This window comes from Myzus persicae, unplaced genomic scaffold, assembly GCF_001856785.1.
Source record: "Myzus persicae strain clone G006 unplaced genomic scaffold, MPER_G0061.0, whole genome shotgun sequence".
Lineage (NCBI taxonomy): Eukaryota > Metazoa > Arthropoda > Insecta > Hemiptera > Aphididae > Myzus > Myzus persicae.
Window position 1 is genome coordinate 79,995 of NW_019101024.1, and position 22,444 is coordinate 102,438.

The 22,444-nt window shown below is 33.6% G+C and overlaps 1 protein-coding gene across 3 annotated transcripts in view; it reads left to right on the forward strand.

The window, feature by feature from the left end:
* Nucleotides 1-22,444, forward strand: part of LOC111027373 (RNA-binding protein Musashi homolog 2) — a 59,413-nt gene that overhangs the window by 23,654 nt on the left and 13,315 nt on the right. For 2 of the 3 annotated variants that reach the window (XM_022305740.1, XM_022305741.1), the window contains exons 2-3: nt 11,282-11,382; nt 11,550-11,785. In XM_022305740.1, the coding sequence (XP_022161432.1) occupies nt 11,757-11,785 (29 nt within the window). In that variant the 5' untranslated portion in view covers nt 11,282-11,382; nt 11,550-11,756. The remainder of the gene's footprint in view (nt 1-11,281; nt 11,383-11,549; nt 11,786-22,444) is intronic. The other variant, XM_022305742.1, reaches the window with a different exon arrangement.

Below are 22,444 nucleotides of genomic sequence, written 5' to 3' on the forward strand. Positions count from 1 at the left end.
ATAAGACAACTAAATGTGTATTGGTAAGGTAGATTATATCGTCGTATTCGTGCACGGCGGACTTCGATTTTACCATATTATTATAATATCGCTGAGTATCGAGACTCCGCCCGCGCGTTTTTTACGCTTTGTACATACGACCATTGCGGCGATTATTTCACTCGACTCAATAATGTGTATATAAAATCGTTCGTACACCTATTAAACATGTTTTTTATTGTTTTTTTTCTTCATACATAAGATTTATATTATGCGACGTCGTCGCGGTCGTCACACATACGACCGTAATCATGTACATAGGTATGCTCAGGTACCACTACCTACAGGATTTAATTGCACGTGAAAGTATTATATCGTAAATATAAAATTAACTATTGCGTATATTTTTCTTTCTTTATTTTGTGTCGCCGTCACCATGAAATCGCTTTTTCATGTAAAAACTTTTAAATTTCCCAAGCGTAATATAACACCTATATATTATTCTATGAGATTTTTTATGGTTTTACACTTGTTTTTTGATTAAATATTAAACACAATTTTCCGTAACATTTTATTTTATGTATAATGTACTGAAGTGTTTTTTGTTGGTGGAAATCAACTTTTGTGTAATTTTAATCTGTAGAAGCGTAATTATTTCTAAAGTTTCGTCATATTTTCGCCATGTTTATTTATATATTATATTTGCGCGACGCTATTAAACTAATTTAACTTTTGCTCGTCTAATAAACCAAACTTTTGGGTCCATATATCATGATTTTTTAATCATTTTTGTTCGATAACCGTCACTTGCGATTATTATAATTGAGCCCGGTTCCTCTCGTATTATAATGCACTTAAATATTAATGGTATATATATATATATATAGGTATTATATGCGTGGGATGTATTATGTACGTGCGTATAACCCAACTTAAAGCAGGGGGAAAGGGGTAAATAATATTAATAAAAACTGCTCGTAAAATTAACATTTCACAGTATGTGTTTGCGAGTATAATAAGCGAGTTGTAATTTATAATGTAGGTATACAGAAACGCCGAATCCGCTGCCGCCTGTTGAAATGTGATATTTTAAAATTCGCGTAATTAGTATTCGTGTACACGGAATGTATATCACGTTTCTCGAGGTAGTTTGAAAGCAAGCAAATAAAGCTGCAGTAGAAAATGTACAAGGTTTTCGTTTTTAAATACATACCCAAGAGTGGACCGCCCGTATTATTAATATCGTGATCATCATAATATATACCTACCTTCACTTTGTTCATTTCTCATTTCACCATGGCAATAGCTAAACTTATCATAATTCATATTATAATACGGATATACTCGTGGAGGAACTCTCGCTGGAATATTTGCCGCGTTGAAAAAATACTAAAAATTGACTCCAAGTCAGAAATATTATATTTGTGTACGGTTATCGTCACGAAGGCAGGTAAAGACAATATAAGTGCATATCTATACATTTGTCACTATTTTATCATACATATTATGTTGTTCTCTAAAATTTTAATATATAATAACCATTTAATATTAGGCAAGGTATATATAGGCAATATATCTGAAAATATTAGGAATTTATTTTTTTTTTAACGTTGAAAAATAAATAATAGCCGTAAACAAAAAAAATGTATTCTGTTTATAGTGTGTATATGCACTATATACCGGAATATACGATTCCGAGAAAATTAAAAATCTAAAACTAATAATTACATAAAAGCATGTATTATCCTCGTATCTTCCAGAAGAAGTGGATGATACTATGAAAATATTATGAAATTCTCACGATTTTGGGAGCTTTATTAAAATACTGCATTAATTTTATAATTTACGATTTAAACCCTTTCATATTAAAATTGAATTTGTTATGGAAATTTGAATTGGACTTTAAATGACCGTAAATGAGTTTAACAAAAGTAGTAATTGTGCTTATTGTTAAGGTAAATAATATAATAAGAAAACATCAACAGATTTTTTACAAAAATGTATATTGTACGAAAACGATTATATCTACTTAGACTTTCTTTGTGGTTTTATTTAGTCGAGACCTAATTTACCATTTAAAAAAGTAATGTGGTTTTTTCGCGAGTGTCTTACATTGTCATATTATGACTGCGGTATTAAAATGACTATGGCGCCTAGTCCCTACGGTGTTCATATACGCACATGTCTTGTATTACAAACTACGAAATGTTCAAATTACTGAGTATTTGTCGTGTAAGTGCATATAGAAATTGAAAAGTCGAGTTAAATATCACATTATTGTGACGAAAGACCGGGTCCACAGCCAGAGCAGCTGTCGAGTGAATAGACGACAGAGACTAATGCGCGATGATTTTAAAAATAAATTTTCTAACAATCACCGTGTGTTCTCATTCAACCACCTCTATATTCGTTTTTTCGCTCGTTATTTTTATCTTCGGGGGGAGGGGGGAGGAGAGAAACTGGAAAATTACCAAGAGGTTTTCGCGGAAAGGGAGGGGGAGCAGCCTTTTTGGCAAACAGTGGACCCCCGCGATTATTACTATGATTTTATTTTATTTATTTTTTGCGTACACGCTCTGCCGGGTTCCAATTAAAAACTACAGCCGCCACCGTAATCGGGTTAGTGAAACGAGTTTACGTGCAATCTGCCTTGAAAAACCGTAGGTATCTTTATGTATGTACATATATATCATACACTTCGGATGTAGATATATGTGTTCGCATTCGCCTAGTTTACACAGATGCCTGAGGATATATTATATTATATTGTGTATGGAGTACACGTGACGAATTATTTAAGGACAGCGTAGACTAGACTCGACGATAATGAAAATGTACATGTACACTCTCAGACTGCAGCAGTATTATAATTCTATAATAATATATTTATGCAGTTGCTGTATCCTTCAGACACGCATGATTGCTGCAGCCTGCAGGGTAGGACAGACGACAGGGTGTACAATATAAAAATATTTTATGAAGCTATAATTACTCCTATATGTGTATATAAATATCATTTTTATCAAACAATATTACCATAAGCCTCTTTTACACCGTCATTTTTAGAACGAAGTGGTATTTGTTTAATGAGTTGGACTTTGAAGAATAAGACGCAATGCGCCTTATTCTTTCTTTCGTGTTATTTTTAGTTTAAAAACATCAGGTAAAACGCATTTGTTGAAATTAATCGCTTATAAACGTGATGATGATGTATTTGCGTATAAAAACGATTAGTCCCCAAGTCGTTAGAGAAAACACTCACTGTATAGGTACATTAAACTAATTACTGTAGTGTATAATAATAAATAATAATGACCCTTCTTAAATTTTTGCGATCGAATTAAGTTTGCCGTCCCATTGTGAAAAATATATTTTACTCTCGTTTTCCCCATTATTATTGTGTCGAATTTTTTAGATGACCGAAAATGATTAACGATATTTTGAAAACTGGTTGTGATCAATATTAATGTTATAGATATATCTCGTTTTAATAATTATCTATGGTGTTAAACAACAACGGAAACCGTAACAGTTATAATATCGTATACTCCGGGTTATACGGCCGCGGTAACTTCAATTACTGACCAAAATTCGTACTTAATAAAAAAATGTACCATACGAATAACGAAGTCAAAAATTTTTTTTCGGAAAAGCAACAATTTACCTCCACGTCATTATCTGTCACAATAAATTTGTGGGGTCATGTGTACAAGTGTAAGTACATCATATACGCCCAGTTCGTCCAAATTTCGAGTAATGTAAAAATCGTGGGCAATTTCAATAATTGTTGTACCGCGAAATAATCACGACACTACATCGTATAATATATATAATTATGTCACCGGAAAGGCGGAAAACAATACGAATTTTAGCACATATGCTGTTATTTGTAGCGTGGTCACTGGTCGTGGTGTCATTCAAACAAGCGTGCAGTTTCTACGATTTAAATTTACTAAAATAATGCGATTTTATGCGAGATGGTCTGCGCACACACAACAATAAAAATAATGCACGTATAATGTATATATATATATAAAACCTCTTTATAATGTATGATAGATATTTTAATATATATATATGCATAAATAAGACAATGGGTTTCTTGCAGCCTTCGCGGTAGGTAAACTCGTATAGTTTTATAAATTATAACTTTATATGGGTTTTCTAATATGAACTGGTAAGAATATACTCACGTGTATACACGAAATAAATTATTAAAGACATCGTCTTTTTTTAATCTACTTTTTTATCGCGCATAGATTCGAGTAAAACCATTATTAACCAATTCTTCTACCTAAGTTGTGTTGTGTAGTTATGGTAACTGCAAATATAGTTCAATGTCACCGCCCTACGAAAAAACCGCTGATAACGGCCATCACGCAGTAGTCCACACGTTTATAACTGGCATACCAATAATATATATTACCTATGTAGTGCTTTTAACAGTTGAACGATTCGTATAAAATTGGTGGGCACAGTTCGCACTTCATACATCATACCAGCGCTCTTCGTAATATTATATATATATTACATACTCACGCAGGACATTGACCTCGACAAAGAACTCATCTTCGTCCTTTCAGCGTCGACCTCGGTTCCGCTCTAGCGCGATATCCAACTCCGCACTGTTTCTGTGTGTATACGAGTATACAATATGTGTGTTAACGCGAGTCTGGAGCCAGCGGTAATTGTGTTTTTAATTACTGGCGGCGAAAAATTCGATTTCTCAAATTGTTGTAGCCGGACATTGTACTGCGTTTTAGGGTTTGACGTTAGAATAAATGTAATATGTACATACTGCATGAACGTACAACAGTGTGTACTCCGTGTCCAGGTTTATTGACACAATAATTGACGAAACAAATCCTATGCATTCACATGCGTACGGGGAGGCCCATCCATTGCGATTATTCTCCCAAAGAACGTTTCGCTTCGGTGTGTGTACGTATTGTACAGGCGCGTGTTCCTACCTATAGTTTGCCATCATGTCGAATTTACATTGTAGATGGTTGTACCTGTACTACCTAATTCCTCCTATAAAGTCCACACACTTCAATCAACATACAGCGTGCCATATATGGTCTTATATCCATGTCGCTCTGTATACCGTGAATGAGTGTGTGAAGTGTGTGTGTGCGAATTTTGCAGCCGCGCCGAGTTTTACGCGTCTTTTCGGCAACGCGTCATCGATCGGGAACGCCGCCGTTGAATCCGCCGACGGTCCCTTCGGCGTAAACGGTCGCTACTGCTGGAAAGGGCTCTTCGTCGTCATCAAATGTACAACAATTAAAGGAGGTCTCGCAAAAAAAAAAAAAATAGTAATAATAACGAGCACGTCGTAACGAATATTATATGATTATATATTATAATTTGTAAAAGCAGAGAGGCCGACACTCGCGGAATCTCTGCCGCGCTTTAACAACGTAAAATATGTATAATAATAATAATAATAATAATAATAATAATAATACCAAACACGACGTCGGTGGGGGAGGGGGGGGGCAGGCAAAACTATTTTGACCGTCAACCGTCCGGCGGCGGCCACAGGGATGGTTGTGTACGCGCGTGATGCGTGGGATATAGCGGCGCACTGGCGTGCGGCGGCCGCAGTGGATGGCCGTAGAGAGGGCAGTGGTAGCGGCAGCGTGCCGCGGGGGTCGAGTATTGATTGGGCACCCCTTTTCGCCCCTACCACCGCCTGTCACGCCACCACCGCTTTATCACTGTACGAGTGTTTGTCTGGGTACCCCTCCTCGCCCCGACGGCCCACAGGCTGTACCTACCTATATAATATACACCTACCCGCCCGCCGTCTCACCCTGCATCGCCGCCATCGCACCCGACATCGAGAGCAAGGATTAAGCTGCACCTTTTAACCGCGTGCCAGACCAGTCAGGGTACGTTATTACAAGTCCTAGGTCGGGAATCGTCGGTTTATTCAATAATAGAATAATATAGTAACACGACAATATAGTGTAGTGTAGACGACGAAAAAACCGTCATCATTGTCGTCGGAATTACAGCGATCGTGTCACCGCGTAAAACTCTGAGTTTAGAACCGATATAATATGGTGTAGGAGTTGATGGTAGCTCACCGGGTTAATTCATAAAATATGCTCATTTCCATAATTTATTTTTACTACGCATTTATTAGAATTCTGATTTTCAGAATTTTTAAGTTCACTTACAGACCATAATTTCAAGTGTTAATATAAAACAACGCGGTCTATGTGTATTTAAAAATTACGAAGGTACGCTAGGTTTTAAATGAAAGCATCATACAAAGATAACGGGGGGGGGGGGGGGGGTTGAGTTTGTTTGGTCAATCACTCTGTATATCGATGTGTAGGAGTGTACAGCATTAAGATATTATACGCCTATTCCAATTTACCACAACGATTAAATCGGGCTTATTACCTATACCTATATAATACCGCATTGCTGTGGTGGAAACGCGTAGGTCCTGTATACCTAGCTTATAAATATATAAGTGTAGGTATAGACTATGGGTAATAGTTTAGCTGGTATATTATTATTATGGTTACACTTTTACTGTTTCATAATATGCGATCGCTTCTACGATGCGTATTATATAATAATATAGACACCGTAATTTTATTGAAACGTCCGTCATAGTAATTATGACAAATAGTACCCGTGTTGAAATTATGACGCTAATTATTTTGCTTTTAAATACCTATATATTTAATTGTCAGGTTATTGGTCGATTGTTTATGTATATTATTGTGTATAAATATATTCATATAAGAACAAATGTATAATACTGCAATGCGCTTCTATGTTGTGATAATATTCAAATGTTATTCAACAGCAGCTATATTTTACTCAATTTTATTTGGCTCCTGCAGCCCTCTATAGTAAGTTATTGTAGACGATATAATGATGCTATTTTAGAAACCCCTGACGTGCATAATCAAAATCGATAAGAATACCATGATGATCAATTCCTACTTTTTTTAGGCCGAATAGAAAATTGAACGTACGTTTGGTTTGACAATGTTAGAATAACAACCCTATGCTATTTCCTTATGTGTGATAAGAAAGTAAAACGATTATTTTTGTCATCTATTGTATCCTACATTAAAAATATCAGGTACCTTCCAAAATATGATGTTTTTTTCCGAGATTTTTCCACGACGCAATCGCAGAATAAATTATGCACTGAACTTTTTTTTAAATAAACTTTATAAAACGCGACGGTTAAAAATCGTGTTATCTCAAACAAATTAATAACACGTTTTTAAGTCACGCACGCGAAGCACACGGCTTTAATCCAAAAATTCTATATACGTATACCTCCTAGTGCCTACGCATGTTTTTTTTTAACCATATACATTTTAAAACCACTCTCATTTAATATTATTATTATTCTAAAGCGAACACAGCAGTGTCTCCATTCGTTTTCCGACCAATTACGCCGCACGGTGTCTGGAAACAACTAAATAGACGACAGTCCCAGGGGTAATTTTTCTATTCGGTCCACCTTAAGCGAACGTGTCTGCTCACGCAGTAGGACGCGCGTATCTATAGATAGGACGAACCCACACACCGGCTCAGTTCTCGCAGCCGAGGGACGAGAGGGTTGGTTGAAAAATTAACCGGCTGCCCCGCCGTGAAGGTGTGACAGTGACGTGTGTCCAAATTACATCAGAACGTTTCGTACTTACGTACACTTATTATGTGTATATAGAGAAACAGAAGCTGCATGTGTCGACGACAGGGACGGTCGCATCCGCGTGTCGAATATACAACACTTCCGATCAATCTCCTTCTCGCCCCCGCACTGTCACGATTAATGGCCTAGAAAACGTCAAAAACTTACGAAAATGTCCCAACGATTTCATCTCACCGGCGTTAAAGCTTCATTTCAGCTCGTTTGTCACCGCGGCCGCCACCAATGGGGTACGGAATACTGATGCGGTTGGCGAGGGGGGTAACTACGAGTGTCCCTTTACAACATTGCGAGCCTGAATCCGCAACGCGTTTGCCAATAAAAATGACGCCGCCGCCGTGTGAGGCATATAAATCATCAGCAGATTTTTGTCTTGCAAAAATTACAAACACGAGTCGCTGCTGTGTAGCAGTACACCCGAGCATAATAATTATGCAATATATCATTATAACATTAACTTTATATGCTTTCAATTCGTATTCGCTGGCCGATATTTCGTGTTGTTTTATCGCCGCCGTGTTTCGGGGCCAAAAAACACGACGTATGTGCGTAATATATTTTAGTGAAACAAAGAGGTTCGTACTATATTTAATACAGGTGTATATATATAATATATATATATATATATATGTAACCGCGACGTAACAAAAATCATTCTCCTGCAGCTAGCTGTTCGATATAAATTATACACCACTTGATGTGTATTAATATGATGTATTATAATGTACATAATAATATATTAAGATAATTTACGGAAAAGTCGACCGGAGCAAAGAGTGAGCGTGATGTGATGGATGAACCTGCGGGGACGTGTAGCGCAGAGTGACGTCGTGATGGTCCCCATTATTTATAGATGCGCGTACAGTGCGTGTAGCGGCTATTTGGATGGCAAACGAACGCCGCCGCAGTCACATTACCGCGGCCGGTGAATAAAAATAAATTTCTATAGAAATAGTGGAGAAAAAAATTAAAAAAAAAAAAAAAGCTATAGTCCAAAAGTAAACATATGTCCGGTGGCACTGTATATGTGTAGGTACCTACACGCTCGGCGTTTGTTGCTTTTGCCAGACAACCGTGTGCCGACGCCAATCACGTGTCACCGTTTCGGCAACGTGTTTTAATTAGACGCCATCGCGGAGGTGGCGAAGGACCCCCCTTCCGAAAAAGTTTTTCTATCGACTTACATAATAACTGCCTGATGTCGTCGTTGCTTTTCACAGCGGAAAACTTTTTAGTACATTATGTATATACACACATTGCACATAATATAACACTTAATAAAATATCATTATTATTTAATATTATATCGTGTATAAACTCATACTGCAAACATTTTACAACTCTGGAGTTAGCTAGGTTTTTTAATGTATTCAGTTCAATCTAATCGAATTGCAAAGTTGATTTGATTTAATTTATTATAGTTATTAATTATTGCCCATACAGCCTATATTCTGTAAATATTTTGGACAACGTCCGTGGAGCATAATTTACGTTTACCATACTTATATTACAGGTCGTTTTCAATAATTAAATAATATTGTTTCTTCGAAAATAAATTGTATCCAATATAAATCTACACATGCAGAAGAGATAAATATTATATAAATACATGGTCTAAAATTGTACTAAAAAGTATTATTGTATCTCCTCTGTGTGACATATTCTAAGCGACATGCTTTTTATTTTTATGTACATTATTGATGTATTATAAATGTAGTATTTAAACGTTTACTTATATTAAATGTCCGCATAAATAATTTACCTTTGAATGATTTAAATTCCAATCTCAGCTGTATAGGTATTTGATACTGTATAAATAATAGTATTATACACAATGATGATCAATTTGTCACTAAATATAAATCAATTGGTATTGTATTGAATTGTCTATGTTGTTATCTCGGTGAAATTCTCCAGAGTCTTGTTCTATTGTATCACACGATCAAACATTTAAATCATAACAATAGTTTAGCTTTACAATGTAGAAGTACGTAGCTGTACCGAACTGGTATATTATATATATATAAATTTAATTTAGCGTCTCGTATAATTATTAATTATGGATCAATTACAGACAATAGAAGACGAATTAGAATATACCAGTTACCTATATTAATATATAGTATATACACTTGTAATAATCGAGAGATTCGTCGTGCATCTAAAAACGTACTATTCTAATAAAGTCTTTGAAATATTCATTTTCATACGTTGTCTCAAGTCTTATGCTTTTTGTATAATACAAGGTAATTATGTTTACAGTTGTAAGATCATGCTTCTAGGACCTTTATAATGAACTTTGCGATTGAGTAAGTTAGATTATAAATTATAATATGAATATAATATGAAGTTATATAACAATTTTATCATTCACATAAAAACCATATTATTATATTTTTTGTAAACAAACTTTTCAGTCAACTTAAAGTAATGGAATATATTAAGATATAACGTAGGTACACGTTAATGTTCTTTAAGTCAACTAGACTGGAAAAACATCATTAATGTTATTAATGTACTTGAACCGAAATGGAATTAGTTTGCAGATTATAGAAGGTTGTAAACAAATTCCACTCGAAACTGTATAATAGTGCACGTTGTTCTGTCCATACATATAGTGCTTTGAATTTTTATGTTCCATGCAGTATAATATGTTATTGACGTCGGTACAAGGCACAAGCCAAAATTATTTCTTATCACATATATAACAATAACATTACGTTGGTACATATACGTATGTATATTGTATGAATTATGTGATATTATATTTGTATTTATTTTATATTATATTAAATTATACAGTTTCCAATCATTTTTCGGGGATTTCGTTTTTTCTATCGAACAAATAGAACAAACGTTGAAAAATACAATTTTTATTCTTAGAACTTAGGCTTAAAGAATGAATAATTATCCATTCTAAATATATTAACGTTATTGCCACTTAATTTAAAACATATTATAATAATTTACGATGCGCCATTAAACATATAAATAATAATAATATCATAATATCAATGATGAATAATTTATGTATTAAATAAATGTTTGAATGCTCTCAAAAGCAAGTCTATTTATTACTATGTATTTAACCTATGTAATAGGTAGTATTATAGTTACATAATAATTATTGTTATATTGGGTAGGTTGATTTATTAATGGACATAATAAATAATAACACATTAATATTATAATATAATATATATACTGGACGATAATCGACTCCTACTGTCGTAATAGACCCGATTAGTCGGTTACTGATATAACCCCGTGGACGAATAAACGTTCATAAAACAAACACGGGGATTAGACATTACTGTGAAAACTCGACAAAAAGTCTCTTTGTATAAACATTGAATATAATCCCTTTCGGGGTTGTCGTCCGCATGAGATAAATGGTTTTGTTTGCTCAGCCTGCTGGTCATTATACATACATATATAATATATATTATACGTCTCGAGTTCCGAGCTTTTTTTCTCGCTGCAGCGTCTCGTTTTTGTCACAAACCGTAATAATAAACCTAGCGTACCACATGCACATCATATAATAAATAATATAAGAACCGTATACTTGTCCGTTAATTAATTTGTTGTTTTTATGTGTGTCCGCAGATTCCAAGAGATCACTTCAACGAGGGTTACCGAAAAGGTTTAACGCTGGCTATCGCTACTTCCAAACTGTATTCCCAGGCTCCTTTACGAGTGTCAACGAGGTAAGAGACTAAAACATATTTGCACACAGCGTTTTAAAAAACGTCTTTATTTTACCAAAACTTAAAATTAATTAACAATCAACGAAACTTGTATACATACATATTGCATTTATATATAAATACACACACACAAACATGTATTCTCATATGTACCGTGGTTCTGTTAGGCTATACTTATGAGCGTCCTTGACCGAACCGTGTTCAAAGTTGAACACAAATTATTATAATGCCGGATTTAACGTTTTCGTGTCGTTGATGTGGTTGGATAGAATTTTCCGACCCCAGAGGCCCGAAGGAGGACGGGAATACTATTCCTCCTACTTACATGAACAAACCCGACATTCGCGTCCGTTCGGCCGTGTTCATACCTGTTCATGACAGACCCTCTATTTTTCAGCCTTAAGTAAGTCATATGGGTAGTCAGAGGAGTCTATTGTTGTAAAAAAAAAACTAAAAAAAAAAATAACTTCGTAGATGTGTAGACGTATGAGTAGAAGTTTGCGGTTGATATTATGATAGTGTCCGTTGAAAACTTTTTATTTTAATTGTTTTATTTGATTTATTATATTGTTTTTTGTATACTTCTTAAAATAACTTGAGAAAAACGGCTTGATCAAAGTTATTACATAATATTATATATAGATTTGTGCAGTACATCAATATTATAGAATCATTAAAAAAAATTCACTAATCCACTAATGCAGCGATCAAACAGCTGAAATGTGCACATGGCTTTCAATATATTATTATAATCATAATTAATACTGACATTTATCGATTGACGGACGCTAATTTTCTCTTGCATTAACACATGTATTAATGTATATATTAAATATATATTTTGTTCTCTTCTGCTTAGACTATTTATATACATATATATCTTCTATATTTTATTATTATTTTGTTACTTACCGTGTTTAAATATTTATATAGTTTTAGTGTGTTTAGAATTAAAAATAACACAAAACGTGTTTTTATTTGATTTAATTTTTATGTAAATACATTTGAAGTCTCTAGATTTGGTTAATAATCATCCCAAATGGTATTTCTTGCATGGTTATCAAATTTGATTGCGGATAATATTTTTCTCTGATGGTTTTTATGTTTCCCAAATCATATTATTATATCAAGTCAAATTAATTTATACTGCAAGAAAATGATCGTGTTAAATATTGTATCCGTTATTATTATAATACATCAATAATTAATATAATACATAGGTTTATTACCGTACATTATAATATTTTAATCAGAACTCTATGATTTATTATGACATCGTCACGGATGTTGAAGTTGTCGTTACAAACACCAAGTTGTGGATAATATATATTTATATATATGTAGTTTTAACTTATTCATTATTCAAAAACGTTTAATACATGTACGCATTCAGGCTTTTGGCAAAAGCAATTTTTCTCTGTACATATTTAATGTATATCGTAAAAGGTCACTATGGCTAAAAGCTATATAGGTTTTTATTTCGTGCGGGACAAAAGAGAGACCACTTGAAATTGAGCCTTTGCTTTCATACATATAGGTACGGACTCGTTTACATTATGGACTAGCTATAGTCATTAAAAAAAAATGTTACCAATAAATATGAGCCTCGTATACAAAATACCACTTCTTTTTTCACAAGTGCATATGACGCTATTAATTATTTATCGGCCTAGTTTTCATATATTAATTTTCACATAAAATGCAATCTCTTGCATATTGTTTTTCACTGTTTGATCAGTGTGTCCCGTGTTTTTCTATGAATAAAAGGAGTTTTTTTTTTTGGTGTTGTATGGCTCAATAGAGCGGTAAATTAATGTTCTTCTTGGCCGAGCTAAAGGGTCTTCAGATAAACAATTTAAAAAAATGTTCGCAAAAGAATGGTTGATACGTAATAAATAAATAAATAAATAAAAACCCCATAAACCGAAATTGAAACCGTTTTATAATAGCCTGGATTAGGTACAGACGCACACAAATATAAGTATTTTACTACAATACAAGTAAAAAGCAACAATAATATGAAATAATGTAACGCATAAACCTACAGAAATTCTATAACTATGTTGGTTTTGTACTCCACGTTTCTAAATTCCAAGTGTTGTAGTGTCGTTGTACGTTCACATTTATTATAAATATTTATAAGATATATAATTCATAACAAATATTATGATTATCCTGTCATAGATAAAAAAAAAATTTTAATATTTCTAGTCATAACAGTCGTTATCTAGTTAAATGTTAGTATAATAAAAACCAAATTGGATCAATTTAATAATTCATGATTATGGCTTGTTATATAAAATATATGGGGGGGGGGGGTAAGTTCCCACAAAAACATGACATGAAAATATATAGGTCGGTATAATAAGATATTCTTAAATTTCTTCAAAATAATCTAGCTCTTTCAAACAAAAACGTGGAATCTTTTTGCATCTATGATAATGTCTGTTATTAATTATTAATGCATTTTTAAAATCACAAGGTTAAGTAAAGGTAATAAAGTTATGCTTAAAATCTTTATACATACCTGAAAATTATTGTTATGAACATTTTGCGTTCACATTCTTTTATACGGTTTAATAATAATTTAATATTTAACGGAGTTTCACACCGACAATGTCTACAGACATTATAATAATGATAATTCATTATTTTAATACTCGCTGCTGTACATAAATAACTCTGCATTTTTTGATATCGCAGGTCACAAAAATTATGATATTCGTTTTTTGAAAACGTAGTGTACCTGAGATGTATTTGTACAAGCATTTCATATTATTGTTATTATTAGAAATATAACCGGTGCAGTTGAGTGTGTGAACCCTCCTCGCAGAATTTATGTCACGGCGTATCCCTCGTTGGAACTACGTCGATGGAAGGAGGGGTGGGGGAGGGGTGGTCGTCGAAGTGGCGGTACGTGTATTCCAGCAGACGACTGGCGCAATATACGTATATATAAATTAATGTATATATATATACACGTGTACTACAATGTGCATCCGAGGCCGTCCGCCGGGCCGTTAATCAATTTGCAACTTTTAACCCACTGTAGATTTATTACACCCGCCCAATGCACTCGCTACCCCGCGTTAAACGGATACGCCACCGCTGCTCGCATTGCACCGTCGCTAGCACCCAGGGGGTCAAGTGTTATTTGATTTCGACGGCCAGAATCGCGAGAGCGTGACGTTAACTCTGGTTAATCCGCGGCCGTGCAACCCTTCCTCGGGCACGGCGGTCAAAGGCCGGAGGTGGGTGTCATTTTGGTTCCACGGCGAGTAGATAATATATCATAGAGTCCAGCGTAAAGGCGTTTTTGAACGAATCTCGTATTGTATGTTATTATTTTAATACTGCGCGCGTATTTCGAACTACCAAGATCGAGTGAGATCAATAATAGTTGCAGGCAAGTCCGCGTGATACGTACCTCGTAGACCAGAACATTTTTTTTTAGTTTTCTACGAAATCATCCGCCGCTCATTGATTCGTGCATTGGCATGACTATGTTTCAACTCGACTCAGCGACTGACTCCCGGAATGTAAAAGCCATAGGGGTGCAAAATAAAAAACTTATTTGACGATTCAAATTTTTAATTATGATATAATGCATAATAATGCAATGTCTTGTTGTTTATGTTATTATACCGGGGCACTGAAATCGAGATCAATGCACTGCCGGCGATGATGGCTTTTATACATCACTGCCCGTCGACGGTAATTTCCACTCTCGCGGCCTCCGAGACTATAGTCGTCGTTCGTGAATACAATGATATATATATATACAATCGCGAGCACCGCTTAGTGTTTTTATTATTATTATTTTTATTTTATAGCCCGCCATTGCCGTGGGTTCCGTCGTAAACATTTGAGTTCTATTTTTACAAAACGACCGGTACGCACGCCGTAGACCGCGGACGTAAATATGTATATAGGTATAACTAATAAAGGTTTTCGACAAACGTCGCCGAAAAATAGAGCCACCTCGTCCATGCGTCTACCGTCGTTGAGCCCCACCCGGCCGCTATCATTAAAAATCGGTAACCATGTGTGGTAAATTAACAACATACACGGTTATGTTTCCCGAGACCGTGTGCGATGACTGTGTACGTGTATAATATGTATTATAATATAATATACGCCTTTTGCGCGTTCGGTAGTTGTTGTTTCGGACAGGAAATAAAGACCGATCCACTCCGTTCAATATATATATTATATGTGTAAGCGTATATTATACAATATAGTGGGCTCTGCCTGCGATATATAGCCTATCCTTTCCCCTTTTTATGGTGACGGGGTAGTATATATAAAGTGCATAATATATTATAATACGTAATAAACGTAGGTATATATATATCGTTCAGTATAACCATCTCTCGTTTCCTACCACACCCCTCGGCCCTCACCACCATAGCTAGTATAGTTAAAATCGGTACCGCAAAACGTCATGGTACTCACGAATCACGATATATGTAGTGTATATTTATATATATATATAGACGAATGAAACGTAAATCGTGTTGAGTGTCTTATATATAATAAATAATAATATAATATATTTTAGAGTTACCCACTACAATAGATATAAACAGCGATATTTTCAGTTCGTGTTATGATACACGTCGCAATATCCGAGTATATATTATAGGCAATTGGGCACACGACCGCGATATGTTGAATTTCGTTACGCAGGGCTCATAATATGGAGCATATTGATAGTAATATGTTATGCGTATATCCGTCATTATATTACTGAATTTATACAGGGTACAAGCGAGTGTTTATATGAGTCGGTTGGGTTAAAAAATATTCTGAATAAAATCTAGATTCTTACCGTTGTCACGACATTGATTTCTTCGTACAATCATTGGAACGTACAATAAATAATTACATACCTATAGTATAATTATATTTATAAAGTTGATTTATATGTACGTGGACACGTGTCGCATAGTAATTGATAATTAATTTCTCAACGATTCTCGGAATTGCTTCCGCGTTGATTCAAGTATTATACCTTGAGCTATTTGACGCCGTTTATATGTGTCTAATAATAATTTTTAATCGATAGTAAAAAAAGAACTGTCACTGGTTTTGTCACGTTTAACTGGGTACTATGACATTATTTTAATATAATAAACTATAATATGTACTTTTACAAAGGCTGATAATAGACGTGTAATTTATTCAGTTAATGGATATAATAAACATTACATTTTTTATGCTAACATTTCATATAGTGATAGGGTGTGTGATAATATGTGATTTGTATAAGTTATATTTTTAATTATATCCATAATAGTTTATATTAAAACTCTTATAGGTAGCTCAAAAAACAAACGCGTAATTCTGTTAAGTCACTTTTTAAATACATTTTTTAAATCGATTCAGCTTATACAAGTATTAAGCATTTTCATTTAGTAAACTTTCCAAGCTACTCTAAAGCACGTTCTGTAAGTGCGCCAAGTATAATACGTTCTGATTTTAACTCGCCAATAAAGTTTTACTGTTGTACAAAAAGAAAAAGTTCAGAAACATTATCATCGTCATTGTGATAACATAAACAATGCTGAAATTACCCCGAACAACTATAAAAGCATGTGTTGCCACCATTAAAAACTAAAATGTATGATACAATTATATGCAGATGCCGTGTACATAATGGTTATCACCGTTTAGAATTATTGACAATTAAAATTATAAAACAGTCAGTAAGCAATAAATATAGTGTAACTTCCTTCATTTTTATTACTTCTTAAATGAAAAAAAAAATGTTTTATTTTCCAAATAAATAATAAAAGATACAAATTCTAAAATCTTATATTTCCAAACACAAACTTGTAGGTACGTATTCTACTTCTGCATTACCTATAGCTAAAAAAAAAGAAAACAATACTTATTTATATTTGTTTTTGTCCAAATACATGACAAATTAAAAGGTATCAATATAAAATTATTAAACTTCCATACAGCTGGCTAAAGATGACACCGAATCTTAGTATATTGGAAAATTTGGAACTCTAATGCAAAAAAGAAATTCATCTCGACTTTATCTGCACCTGTTGTGATAGTATTATTGTATTTGCAATCACCACCGGTTATCAATTATCAGTAAGCACCCACGCAATGGTTTAATTTTTCCTAGGAGACATATTAGAGCTCAACCTCGCAAACTATTTGTATGCAAGTGTATGATAATTTATAACAATATTAAACCTAAAACTGATTACGTAATCATTTCTATATTGTGTACCAGTCGTGTTCAATCTCTGCCGAGATCGCGCTCGGAGGCGGGTGGCCGTGCCAATATAAGGGTCTATCTACCTACCGCTCGAGTGCCTATACATATATATATTATAGTTGCATACGATAATAACGTTTCTGAAGAATCTCCTCGGCATTCAACGGAGCAACTTGCCGGGTGTATTCATTATCTCCTATACAGGCACTCGACTCAATAATATATACTCGCGAAATTTTGTGCGTGCCGCTCGACTGCGATGTATGTATTATTATATTATTATATAAGACGTATCGTGTTACACTCCGATTCCTCTGGCAAGTGGTGGGTGGGAGAGGAGGTAGCTAACGGTATAGGATACTCAGGTAGGTGGAAAATTCTGGGGAAATCGAGTGGGCGAGGGAGACTGCTGCGGAGAGTGCGTATAATCTCTTGGCAAATTCACCGGCTGTATAGGTCCCGACGGGATATAATGACGCAAAATCGCTGCGGTTGCATTTTATGAGCGCACAATGCATCGCGCGAATATTATTATATGAACAGGGACGGGCAAAAAAATGATACAAGAGGCGACACGGGGGTGTAGTGGGGTCAAGTCTCGACTCGTCTATATAGACGATATATATACATTATATAGAATGAAAACTTTCCAGTTGGATGCCCCTGCCCTCGGTCGGTACTCGGTGCATATACGAGTATAAATGAATATATGTGTATATATATATATATATATATTATATGTATATATTTAATACATACATTCTAATCCATCGCCAACGTCAGTGTGCAGCGAATAATATTATGCGTGTACGCGTATAATATATAAAAGCGCTTTTATTAATCCTTTTCCGCAACGAGAAACCGGAGCCAAAAAATGTGCCCGCCTCGTTTTATATGATATACGCGACCAGCAGTACTCGTTATATATATATTTTTGCTGTTATAGTATATGTGGGGGTACCTGCAATGCACCAAAACGCGTTTCCATATAGTCGCGAACGATAGGTCACCCCACATTTTTTCGTCCGAAGCCGTATTCCGTAGTTCTACACGTATTATATATATAATCTATATTATGTAGCATTTACGATCGCGCACGTGTGTCTATTTAACAACGGTTTTGTACGATTTCCTCGCGTCGGAAGCCTTTCCGGACATCGTACGGGTTTCCCGTGCGAATCCAAGTAAAATATATAATATATATATAATATATATATACGATGGGTCAGAGCGAGGACGGATAATCCACTTTGGTGATAGATTTTCGACGATATACGAGCAGTAGCTTGTACCTCTATATATTATATTATATATATACTAGCGTAATGCGAGGATACATAAACCGTATATAATATATATATGTACACCGCCATTACACCACGACAAACACACTTTACCGCACAGACGACTACAACGACAACTCCCGACGCATCAAGACCGGAAGGAATACCTGCAGTGGGTACCGGTTAGGGTGATATTAACTGCTCGATGGTCTCTCGTGGGTATACACCGTACATGCGGATTCCGCGACTTGTCACGTATTGCATCGTTAATAATATAATATATATATATTATATATATATGTGTGTGTGTATGCTCGCTCGTATATGTCTAAAAGCTAAATCCCAAATACACAACATTTTGAGTACGTCGTACATATGTATAAAAAGTATGGTACTGTGGGTTTTGAAAGTCGTTTTAGGTAGGTACATCGTTTTCGTATGATGAAAACAAAATAAATAATCATTTTAATACTACAAAATACAACAAACCATACTATTATATACGCAGCACCTATATTATTTACTTATCACGCGCAGAGTTATTTTTTATTAGTCGGGCGTGAATAATTTAGGGTTGTCAATACGTAGCATAACATATATATAGGTAGTAAAAGTATAAATGGAAAAATACGCACTATATAATATATATTTAGGTAAAATACATTTAGAATATCCACACATAACGCGTGGATCTGTTGACAGTAAGCTCGGTATGACTGAATTTATGAGGGTTAAACGCAGTTAATGGTGCTTCGTCACTCTCCCCTTATTACCCTTAACGGTCTGCACCATATTTTATACCGATATTGACAAACAAACTTAACTCTCAAACTAAATCAATTATAATAATAAATAAATAAAAAGTGAATAAATTCACTTGAACAAGTCGTGTACAAATATGAAATATGATAATATTTGATGGGAATCTTTGGAAAAACTTCCAGATAAATCAAGTGTTAAGAACATCACGCTCTTGGAATATAAGTACATCTATAGGTATTCAGAAATATTTATTGTCCTACAAATGTATTTAATTTTAAAATAAATATATTATTATTATTTGTTTTCCTGAAATACCCATATAGTATTATAGTTATTAATCTTTTTTTCTAATTGATCATAGTCTAACACAATAAGTTATAATAGACAATAGACATATAACTCATAAATAATTGTTATTTAATAAAACTGTCATGCACAGAGCTTGATAAACTTATTTGAAGAGACTGAGCCCGGCTCTGTTTTTCAAAAGCTTTAATATTTACTGGACTTATAATTAAAATGAAATAAATTAGAATTAACTGTCTTGAATATTATATTTAAACAGATTAGGTATCATCTTGAAGATTTGATTTTATTATTAATTAATACATTTTATGAAAATTTGCAAACATATTAGATGTGTCCTTATATTCGGAATTATTACAGTGAATAAAGTACTACATTTATATTTGAGAGAGCTAAACCTCCACCAGTACTGTGAAAGTGTGAATAATATGCATTGTACCATGTTAAATGTATTTTTTTTTTAATTGAAATGTGAATTAAAATAATTATACATATTGGTATTTTTTATAATTTGTGCATAATAAGTTCATGGATGTTTACAGAAACTCAGTTAAAGTTAATTGGTGGAAAATGTTAAACTTTAATTAAATTAAAAAGACCTATATAGGTTGATAAATATGAAATGTATAATGTATAAACATCAAACCGTAATAATAATTAATAGTAAGTACAGCGGGTACACCAACATTCGATATAATTATATTATAATATTTTTATTTTACGATAATTAAATTAAATACATTTCACGTCTTAGACTTTAACGTGCTAGTTAAGCTAATCTATATTGTATTAAATATTAACGTTAAGTATCAAAAAAGTAATTATTGCTTAATATCCAAACCGTTATAAAATATCTTTTGAAAATTAAAACATTACTCTTTGCACGTTTGGTAAATGAGGTTATTCGAGCTGGTATTAAATAAAAGATTAAAATATTATGATTTATTACTCGATACAGACTAAAAGTTCTGTTTAAAGTATTATTACATTTTTAAATTTATGTGTTGAGTACAAAAATTATGGTAATAAATTATACCAAATTATTTTAAACGATAATATTGATATAAAAAAATAACTAGGTACCTAAAATATAATATAATAAATTCACAACACATAACTTAAAATTATTTTAACCTGTGCGTTAAGACATTATACATATTTATTATAGTACTTACTGAAATAAACCTATGTAAGTACTTATAGGAGTATTCTTCGACAATAAGCCCTTATAAATGTAAGAAATCAATAGTAAATACAAAAATTTAAATTTTAAAGTGTGATATTTTGTAATTGATTTTCCAGTTGAGTTACGTTAAATTAAGTTTTAGAACCTTAACTTCATTTTCAGCATTTTCGTTTCCTCGTTCACGAGGTATTCTTTATATTACTTGGTGAATGTTGTCGGAAAAGAGTATTTGCTAATTTTATATTTCACCCATGCGTTAAAATCGGAAATAGCCATTGTTTTATCTCGTTAATTCTACAGATTATCTCGAGAATGTGTAATGTACTACAATAACGTGATCAGAATTTCATATCAAAAAAAGTGCTCTGGATTGCATTAAGATAACGCTCGGCCTACAGTTTTACGAATTACAGTTTTCGATTAAGCTGCGCAGTGTGCACCTATGTTATGCAAACACAAAAAGACCAAAAAAAATATTTTACGAATCATACATTTCTTTCTATTCAAATTTAGCGTAATCTTCTGAGTATTTTAAGCTCCCATAATGCACACTCGGACACTGTAGGATTACATTTCGTGTGTATATATAATATAGTTGATACTCATATATATAATAGGGATATTCGTAATCCGTATACGTCACAAACTTTTTATTTTTATTTTTTCGACAACTTTCGTTTTGCCCTAGAAAATTATGAGATTTTATATTTAACCAACCATCTCGTTTTATTTTCAACAGAATACTTATTATTTTATGATTATAATATAAACGGTGTAGGTATGTAGAAAATGTATTGTAAGCTATTCGCATCCACCATTAATGCAATTACAGTAAATCGATACTACTCTTAAATGTAAGCTCCAAAGGTTCGACGTTTAGGTTTTAATGTATAATACAATGATTGAACTTAATACAATATAATATATGGTTCAGGTCGTACAATTATAATTATGTGAGGGTGTTGTTTAAATTTCATTTTTATTTCTCAGTTTGGTAAACAACGATTCCAAACGTGTTCCCATTTATTATAATATAAAACGAAAATTGATTTAAATAGTTTATCGGACTGCGGGTGTTGGTTAATTACAATATTATCAGACGATACTTCGGTAGCACTAATATAGGGATAGTTTCTCAAATCTTTACGCGATGTAACTTTCGCCGCAGTCAATCGCTATACTAACCTCTTTTATTTAATTTTTAATTCATATCATATTATATTAATTCTCTTACACACACGAGTGCCATCATGACCCTCCTCTTCATGATATTATATCGTGTATCGA